The sequence below is a fragment of the Cottoperca gobio genome, chromosome 21 (genome assembly GCF_900634415.1).
Source record: "Cottoperca gobio chromosome 21, fCotGob3.1, whole genome shotgun sequence".
In the NCBI taxonomy this organism is placed as follows: domain Eukaryota; kingdom Metazoa; phylum Chordata; class Actinopteri; order Perciformes; family Bovichtidae; genus Cottoperca; species Cottoperca gobio.
The window spans coordinates 17816976-17827276 of NC_041375.1; the positions used below are offsets into that span (position 1 = coordinate 17816976).

General features: G+C 40.2%; 1 protein-coding gene across 4 annotated transcripts in view; it reads left to right on the forward strand.

Moving 5' to 3' along the window:
- The window catches only part of LOC115026333 (obg-like ATPase 1), a 43777-nt gene extending 35102 nt beyond the window's left edge, over positions 1–8675 (forward strand). For 3 of the 4 annotated variants that reach the window (XM_029459117.1, XM_029459118.1, XM_029459119.1), the window contains 2 exons: positions 6044–6166; positions 8234–8675. In XM_029459117.1, the coding sequence (XP_029314977.1) occupies positions 6044–6166; positions 8234–8260 (150 nt within the window). In that variant the 3' untranslated portion in view covers positions 8261–8675. Of the gene's footprint in view, positions 1–2618; positions 2748–6043; positions 6167–8233 lie in introns of all 4 variants that reach the window. The other variant, XR_003834287.1, reaches the window with a different exon arrangement.
- Positions 8676–10301: the final 1626 nt, after the last annotated feature.

Consider the following 10301-nt stretch of genomic DNA (forward strand, 5'->3'; position numbering starts at 1 on the left):
TGGTCCTGTGTCACTCAGTGCAAGGACCCAGAGACCCCCGTGCTCATTTGCAGCTCACGTTCTCCGTCTCAGCTTCACATTATTAAAATCATCCCTCAGCCTTCTACCAAGAGCCTCTTTGTTACTTGGCTGGCTTGGCTCAGCTCTGTCAAGTCTTCACCAATTACAGTCTCAGGTACAATGGTCTATTCAAAGGATCACAGCCCTTGACTGGTGTGGAGAGAGTGATTTGTGAATCATTATTCAGCCGCCTGTAGAGTACGCAATACCTGAGGAATGCAAATAACGTGCCACCAAATAGACAGCTGTGCTGCTAAAAGTGACAAACTACAGCTGTTATTATCTCAGATTGGATTTTTTTTCCCCTCTTGGAGCGCCCGCCATCTCCTGTCTTCAGCTTTTCGGGCTTTGACTGTGTTTTATTTTTCTGTCCTTTATTGGTGAGACATTGGAGAATACCTCATTGCCGTGGCAGTCAAACGTCAGCTCCACATCGAACCGAAAGGGAAATATTAGGTTACGGCTCCTAATAGATGTGCATCCGAACAGACAAAGTGACATATGAGGCATTTCAAATTTACCCTGTAGTGTTATTCTATCTTGTTGGGAAAAACATCCAATCAAAGCAAAACTGTCCTCTGCCTGCGCCCGTTACCCTGTCATATATTGTATATTGATAATCATTAGGTAGGAGCAGTGATATGGTGCTGTAGGTGATAAAGCGGTGACATTGTTATTGGAATAGATGTGGTATTGAGGTGTTCGGGTCCCTCCCAGTCTTTGATTCTTATGGGCTTTAAACAGGAAACTAGGATTACAGATAATGACAGGGACCCCTTAGAATCAATCCAGCCTAGAAGCTCTGTCTGGGCCTCCGTGTGAAAATGGATTTGTGTGATGCTGTTCTTTGAGACCTGGACAATCCCAGCCTGAAAGCTTGTGGGGCTAATCTCATAATTGCCCTAACCCCCTTGTATTGTTCTGACCGAGAGTTACCATTAAGTGTGAGGATATCTTTGTCATGCATTGTCAGGTGTCCTGCTGGACTGGAACAGAAAAAAAAGAAAAAAGCTCAGGTGGTAAAGAGAAAGACAAAGACATTTATGAGTAAGGAGACACTTAGCGGTCAGGTTTTCTACTCCTTCCTGACTCTCTGGTGCATGTTTAGATAAACTCTATTTGTCTGTTTATAGTCAAACTTTATGCAAAAGCTTAGTGTGTGGAAAGTAACTAAGTACATGTACTATTTACAGTCCTTAAGTACAATTCTGAGGTACTTTATATTTCTCCTCCAAGTGTGAAATGTTGGACTACATTTATTTTACAGCTACAGTTACTTCGATGTTATTTTTCATACAAAATATATGATCAGCTTCTAAAAGATGATACATTGTCCTCTTACAAGTCCATTTAATTTCTCTTGAAGTCCTTTAAATCTTATTTATTATACACCAGTGAAGGCAGAATAGTCCAATCTGTTTTCAATACAAACTAATTTTTCATTTTTTCAAATATGCATTGATCTTGTTGTGTCTTGTTTCAACTAGAAACACTTGTTTCTTCAGAAAGCTAATTTAAAACAGGCTGAAATATTTTTTGAATGCACATTTAAGGGTCCGTCCTGCATAATGAGTATAATGTTATACTTAAAGTATATTTTTCTGTACTTATTTTAAATTCAGGGCTTGTAAAGAAGTGACTTTTTTTTTTTAAATCTGTGGATCAATGCTCTTTTGTATGAGCACATGTCAAGTCAAAATGTTTAGTTGGAAGTCAAACTGTCTGAAAGAAATGTCACATTTGTGGTGCAGTCTCCGGCAAACACTCGTATCTTCTGCTGCTCTCATAAATATGCGTACACCAGCGGATAACAAATACTTTCATGGATATCAAATCCTCCAACTGGTTTTTTGGCTGCTGATTTTTTACCGGGTTGGTGAAAAGGATTGGGTGGACAGTCGTGACCCCGGAGCCTTGGTCATCCTCTTCATCGGCAGCCTGGAGAGCCAGCTACAGGACAAGAGTGAAGAGGAGCAGCAGAAGCATTGCACAGAGCACAAGACGCAGAGGTTAATTAGCATTCAGTCTCCCCACACTTTATTATCAGCTGTGTCCTCCATGCACTCCTTTAATTGCATGTGCTGATAGAATAATAAATGGCAGAGTAATTACCATTATAAAGCAAAGGATCCCTCTTCTTACTGAACAACTCAGTCAAAGGGTTTTCCTCTAAATTAAGTTTTTAACTGTCATCTGTCATCTGTAGGTATAATTATTACTTGGGCATTTTGGGTTTATTGTTCTCGTGTGAAAACCTCTATGGAGAGAAAAATTGTGACAGCGGAGGTTTTTTTTTTCTCTTGGTGCAGAATGAGGCACCGGGTTGAATTCTTAAAAATGCTAAATGAGTCTACAAGCTTTCTAATTAATCAAAGAAACCATTGGAGAGTTGAATGTCTTATGTGAAACGAAGTGACCCATCTTATTCACTTAATGAGTTTATACTGGAATGAATGGGGCCTTGCCACTGAAGTGAACTTTGTCTAGGCATCGGTGGCAATAAATATTACTTAAACAGTTCAGACCCCTCCATTTAAACTGGAATTTCTCTCCACCAGTGCCCTGATCATCAAGGCAGGCTACGCAGCTCTGCTGCTGGAGTACTTCTTCACTGCTGGACCAGATGAGGTCCGTGCATGGACCATTCGGGCAAGAGCCAGCTGCCTGCTGTGCACATACATATGAGCGTGAGGGTGATACACGCACACATACACACAAACGAATACACACAGTGTCCCACGTTCCACCCTGCTGGCACCCTCACTGATATCACACACTTTCAACTTTGTCATGGTTGTGCTTTAGCTAGTCATTACAGGCCAAGGATAACTTCAATTACTGGTGAGCTGCTGAACAGTGAAAGTGGGGGCTACATTGATTGAGGAGGGCAACAATTGATTTTGCCCATTACGTCCATGAGAATGTTTCCATCCTGTGCAGATCTGCCTGCCCTCCTCCTGCCGCTGGAGATAAGGAGCCTGTGCATTGTGCCTGCCTAATCTGTGTGACGGAGGTTGTCTGTGCCAAAATTGATGTCGCTTTTCATCCGACTGTTTGTGGGCCTTGCAGGGGGCTCCTCCTCCCTGTGTGTCTCAGTTTACTGAGCCCGGCCCGCCAAGAGCTTTGTGCAATGGGATCGCAGGATTTACATCAATACAGATGTTGGCTTTGCGTGCTGGTATTGTGTAAGAATTCTTGAGAAAATACAATGATTGAGAGCAGATATAAAAAAAGGATTTTTCCTGGTCAAGAGTTCTGAGTTCATGTAGGTGGTTTATATTGAACCCGTTTTAGATAAACCTTTTCAAAAAACTAAAGATTTGGGTTTAATTCTGTCATATTTAATCAAATCTATTCTTCCACCACATCCGATATTTCAATGGACTTCAAATTTAATTCAAACTTTTTCATTTCAATTCCGTAAACAGAACTTTGACGACCATTTTCAAAAGCATTGCAATTTTCCACAATGACATCGATTCAAAGAACTTGTCAGCAAGGCTTTGTTCCCTGAATGTGAGCTTCTTCCGTTTTCACGTTTGAATGGAAAATAATCAGGAAATTGTTTTTTGTTGTTGTTTTTGTTGACTAGGCTACAAATGATGTTTATTTGGAAGCAGTAATGGATAACAAGATATTTCAATTTATATTCAATGATAAAATAAACCTGTTAAACTTACACAATCAATAAAATATACATAATTATCTCACCAATTTAAGCACATACACAAACATTTCATGATGTTCTTTAAATGGCATTTTTCAAATGTTTTAGCTTAGCTGTGCTGATTTTAGTACCAACTGAAATAAATGGCATAAGAAGTGAAATAGCATCCAGGCACTGATCTTGTGTGTGTTGCCAACGATTCACCGCTACAACATGCATGCTAAATTATTTCATTTCATTTTCCTGAAGCCCAATATAGATTAATGTACGCAGGAACCTCAAATTCGAGGAGAACACGGCGGAACAACACTAGCTGCAATATGAGCACAGGTCAAAAATGTTGTTTTTTTCGCCCTATAAATCCCTTTGATGTGTGTTAAACTGTATTTATGGCTTAACCAGTTATCTCAAAGGAGGACGTCTCCAGTCTTGTGGTGTTAGACGGTCAAAATGCAAATAACAGATTCTCTATGTTGTCAAATGTGCCCATGACTCCAAACTGTTTCAGGTTTACGGTCAGAATATGCACTGGAAATACAAAAAGCCAACACAGCATCTGATATTTTGGTGTTATGTTCACAAAATGTAAGAAAGTACAGACTCAGTCACTCATACTTAAAAGAGAAAACGAGAGAAAGGATGCCCCATGCTGATACTTTACACAAATAACCACATTTTGATCAGAAATGCACATTTTACTACTACAATCATTGTGTGTATTCTTTTGCCACTGACTGGATCAGACAATTAGTTTAGTGCTGCACTTCACATGAATATCAAACGTCCATGTAACTAAATGTCACCTTCAATAATAATAATATTAGGTGTATTAATTTCAAACTACATGAAACATGTCCACACAAGTCTGTAAACAGTCCTCTCAGACTGTGTAGATGCCAGAGGGAAAGGTGAGCTCACTCTTTCTTTTTTTTTACACAGGACACATTACATTTTAGTGAGATGACATCACCGGGTTTAGGCGCACACTCGTCTCAGCATGACTGATGTCCTCACTATATACAAAAAAAGTTCACACACTTCAAAGGCATCCTCAAAAACACGCTTGTCCTCGTTGCCATAAATGATTACAGCCAGCCTTGATTGTGTGTGAGGGGCATTTAGTCAGGTAAGCATCAGTGAGTAACTATATTAAGCCGATACATCTTGCATTGTAAAAACTACACTCAGTAATGTCGTGTTCCTAAGTCCTTTAACATGCTTTATTAGGCAGCCTCGAGGTGACCATTATCTATCAGCCTGCTCTGCATAGCTCTTAACTAGGACAATGTGGATCTCTTGTAATGCTCCGTATGAAAAAAATCCTTCCCTTAATCTATTTTTCTCCAGATAGACAAACCTTGATGCTGATTAATGGAAGTTAAACTCACAAGCACTCTGTCAATGAGATTGCAAAGAGATGGTAATGTATTAGAGTCATTAAATACGCATCATTCTTTTGGCATGAAATATGTTGACCCCAACCTGATTATATACATAATTAAAACTGCTCAACAGTTCTTGAGCACAGAGCTGCAGAGCAGAGAGAGAGCGAGCAGGTCGACAGGCAGGAGTCATAATGATACACAGCAGCCACGTCACTTATTTGGGTCATTTGTCATTTACGCCTTGCATTATTTCAGTGCATATAAATTGCACATTTCATCAGTCACCGGTTGTGTCTTAAAGAGTTTTAAAGAGGATTCAAGGTACAAAGAATTTATAAAACCTATTCAATTCTTGTTTTTGTGTTTTGTAAATTGATTTAACTTTAGGGGCAGCTCTAAATATAGGTTTTGAGGATAAAATCATTATTTAAATTAAATTTAAATACATTAAAAAAAACATCTTCACAGTAGCCCTGCATCTACTACAGTAACATATTATTTGAAGGTTTGAAATGAATTTGACTTACCAAAGTCAAACCAAAAATAGTCAGGCATAATGCAGTGAGGCCTATACCACCCTGGCCTCTCACTGCAACACTGGGTCTTCTTGCTGTCATGACTAGAGAGCATAGCAGAGACCCACAATGAGTTGAGATTGCTTGGACAGAAATCAATACCAACATGGAATGGGAATCAGAAGGCATTGATAGCAGTGCTGGGTCCTTATCGGTGTCCAGGCTGCCCGAGCAGGGCACAGCCGAGTGGAAAGCTATCCAGAAATCAGGGCTGAGGCAAGAATACCCCCGACTGAAAACACCCCCGAGTGATGCTCGCCACAGTATCACTCTATCAAACACAATGTCGCTCGCATGCTGTAATCCATCTTCTCCAAAACAATTCATTTGTCCTCTCTTTTCCTTCCTTGTGACAGAAAGGAACTAAGGCTCCACAGGCTGCGGGGAAGATCCACACAGACTTTGAGAAGGGCTTCATTATGGCGGAAGTAATGAAATTCCGGGATTTTAAAGAGGAAGGCAGCGAGAACACTGTCAAGGTGAGCAGTCAGGGTACCAGAGGAGATGAGGGGAAGTCTCCTGTGATCAGTGGAGCTGACAGTCACCACACAGCTCCTACTGCAAACTGCTCTTCACCTTTACTCAGGGGAAGAAATTACTGCACACACTCCAGCACCACTCCTGACAAGCCAACTGATTCTGGCTCTAAACACTGCCATTCTGCTCCAGCTGTGCATATCTTTATCACAATGTGTCTTAACTGGCTGATGGCAGCTCTTGCTCGTGGCTCAGCACAGTCGCTCGGAGGCAGCACTTCGTTACCTCACCGGGCATTTATCAGATCTATAGAGTGCGCTGTTAGCTTAGAGCTCTCTGTTGCCAAATCCCCAAGCCACCGTAGGCATGTGACAGTGATAGAAAGCGGCAAGTTAAATAAAGTGTGAAATTCCTCAAATAAGGACTGTTTCATGGATGGGTAGCGCAGAAATGTGACTTGCATATCTTATTTTTATGTTGGCCTGTGTTTGTTTTTCTTAACCTTTTTTAATGCGCTGTGCTGTGTTCATGTGCACACTCCAGTCAAATGTAATAACGCATTTCATGTTGAATATGTGAAGACAATAACTGGGCAGAAGGTACTTTGCAAAATGTTTCTTCCTTCTACAAATGTTGTTTTGAGGTTTGGCATTCATTTCATTTCATTTTGTAAAACTGTAATTTGGTAATTGAAGGTACAGAGTTAATAATCCGTTAATCAACGCTGTCGGAGGCCTTTCATATCAAAGATGCTCTTTTTTTTTAATAGTTTATTTTCTGTACAGACACATTTAAAAATTGAATTCTCAGTTGATTAAATGAAAGCAGAAGTGACTTAAACCTTGTTATGTGTGACATTTGTGAGCAGCAGCTGTAAGCCATGCTGTTACAATCCCACTATCACCCCCATCAACTCCATGTGCCCACTTACAGACTCAACTAATGTAATTATGGTGACACACAGGGACCTGCAGTGGGGACCAGTGTGGAGACGAGGCACTGTGAAAACAACAAAAAAAAAAAGGCTTGAATAGTAAGGAGATTTAAATAAGTATTTAGAATTTAATGCAGCGGCAGTTTATTGTCCACACCCATCATAAGCTGCAAACAGAGGGCGAAACGTGTGGGTCTCTGGGGAGTTCCACCATTGTTATCTGAGGTTCAGATCTGAGTGTTAGGTCCTTACTGCATGCTCTCTTACTAATCCTTTTCTGGGCCTCATAAGAACATGGAGCGTTTCTGACTGTGGCATTAAAGTCTGTGCTATTTAATGCCAGTTGTGGGAATAGGCTGTCTGAATAGGGCCAGTGTACGGGGATATCACATTATTAGTAATCATATCTGCTTAAGCCAAGCTTGCTGCTCCAGATGGCTGCTTTCAAGTGCAAATGAACCAGTTAGACGTGTCTGGTTTAATACATACTCAGGAATCACAGATAGCCATTGATTTTTTTCCCTGTCTCCCTCTCCATGTTTCTGGTGGTATTGAGCTTGGATTAAATGGTCTCCTGAGCCTTTAAAGGGACATTGATTCTTCTAATTAATTGTGCGCTGTGCAGAACCAGAATGCATAAACCTGTCCGTATTAGCACTTCAAGTCAATTATTTTTGAGTTTGCCGGGAAGGAGAACAAACACTTACTGTATACAAAAGAAATGTTAGAACTTATTTTGTTTCCTTGAGAAGTTTGATAGTGCTGTAATCAAAGACTTATTAACATTTTGTGCTTGTGCACATGAAACTGAAATGGGCAGAAGAGAGGATTATTCACTCAGTGGGAATTCAGGCCCCCCTTGAACAAAACGTGTGTGTGTGTGTGTGTGTGTGTGTGTGTGTGTGTGTGTGTGTGTGTGTGTGTGTGTGTGTGTGTGTGTGTGTGAGTGAGTGAGTGAGTGAGTGAGAGAGAGAGAGAGGGGGGGGGGGAGATATGACATTTGCAATTAATTTGAGTAAAGTTATTTTAGGGAATAAAATAGATTGGATACTAATCCTGAACTGTTATTTTTTACAATGTACACTGTTATTATGTTCTCTATTGTTAATTGGTTTTTTTCTTTGTAATCTTACAGGCAGCAGGAAAATACAGACAACAGTGAAGAAACTATGTTGTCGAAGATGGAGACGTCATCTTTTTCAAGTTCAACACATCAAATCAACAAAAGAAAAAAGTGACACAAGAACAATCTGTTTGTTTACATAACTCACTGTGCTTGTGTTTGGCCTGATACCCACTGCCACACTCTCACTTTCTGTAGGATCAAATCCCCCCTCTGATCCAAAGCACAGGTTCAGTAAACTCTGACAGCTTTGCTATTTAAGATCAGGATCGGCCCCCACTCCAAATTGTAGCAGCATTTGAAGGAGCATATTACTCTCCAGATACCTCATTAATCTCCATCACTGGTGCCAGCACTGACACAGCTGACAGTGGGGACAATGCCACCTGCTCTTCTCCCCCTTCTGCAGATAATGCATGTTTTACAGTAGCCCAGATGTCTACACTCAATAAAACATTTGACAAAACCAGTCTGTGTGTGTTTTGGGATGTCTGTATTGAGTGGGAAGCTGCATGGGGATGGTGATAGCGGTCCTGCCGACCACTGATTAGAGAATTAAAAGACACAGCTGACATTGACTGTAGCAGAGAAGGGACAATTATAATGAAATCTGTTAAGTGATGCTGATTTGAGAAGGGCACATGCAGGATTCAGGTGTTTCGGCCAAAAGAACTGGTCACTTTAAATGATTGTTTGTAAAGTGATTAAGTTAACCTTTCATTTACAGTTTTCATTTAATTTATGATTGATGAATAGGTGTGTCCTCTCTTTCACTGTCCCTGCAGTAAATCTGCTACAATCCTCAAAAAAAAGAAGCATCTTTGTTATGTTTCTTTCTCCTGTCCCTGAACAATCAAGACAAACACACACCTTCAAATAAATAAAAGAAAATATTCATTCCAACCATATGTTCACACAAGAAATCCCCATTTTATGATATTCTGTATAGTATTAAAATAGAGGTTGACACAATCCACGACCAGAAAACGATTCCTGTTGTCTGAAGTAGTGTTTTTCTCGCCCCTATACTTTGTGTGTAAGTGTTTGTGAAGCGTTTATGCTGATGGAATTGTATGGCTGCAGCCGCAGTGCTCCAAAGTAAGATTGTATTCTCTGTGGGAGTCCGAACAAAGAGCTCTAGATCAACAGTGCTTTGGTGAATATCTTGTAACCATTAAGACTGCAGAGAACAAAATGGCCTTTTGATGGGAACAAAAAGATTGAATAAAAATGGTCATTTTACAGAGATAGTATTGCATATCCAAGTTTTGAGAAGGAGCCGAGCCTGTGCTAGCACTACAAAGCACAGTGTTTGTCATAGAAATAAGATGGATTATAGTCTTTACGGTTTGAGATCAGTGGCAAAATATAGGATAGTGTTTATTGTGGTTAGATTGAATGAAAGACGGATGACAACATGTGTATAAAATAACATTAAGCTTACTTTGCTTGCTAGCTTTAGCATTAACCACCGATTTTAATGACATAAAGATATTTCATGCAGCAGACCAACATTTACCGCTCTCAAACACGGTCCTCTACACAACAACAGGCTGTTTTCAGCTCACTGTTTTCTAAGTGAAACCATACAGATCCTCTGGAGAGCACAATGAGAGCTTGAGACAAAACTGTTTTTGCATTCCTCTCGGGGTGGTGGTGGTGTTGGCCAACCTAAACCCAACACAGAAGATTATTCATCTACTGTAGTTTTGAGGCTTCGGGGACTGACGAGTTGTTCCCAGTGGTCTGGGTCGTGGAATATTTTGTTTTTCATGAAGTGACAATAAATCTTCTCGGAGCGAGTAATAAAGCTATTTAGAATCATACAGATGTTGTACAGGAACAAAAACACCACAACAAAGTCTCCCGTTTAATTAATGAATTCTAAACTCATTGGGTGTCCTTTGTGTCCTGACACCGTGAAGCACATTTTCAAAGTATTAACGCAAACATATGCAGCAGTTATTATGTACATGAACATTATGAGGTCACGTAGGTGGATTGTTAAAGAAGTCTAACTGGTATGACCTCTGAGTAATATAAACAAGATCAGAAATGTGACAGATTCTCAGTTGGTACA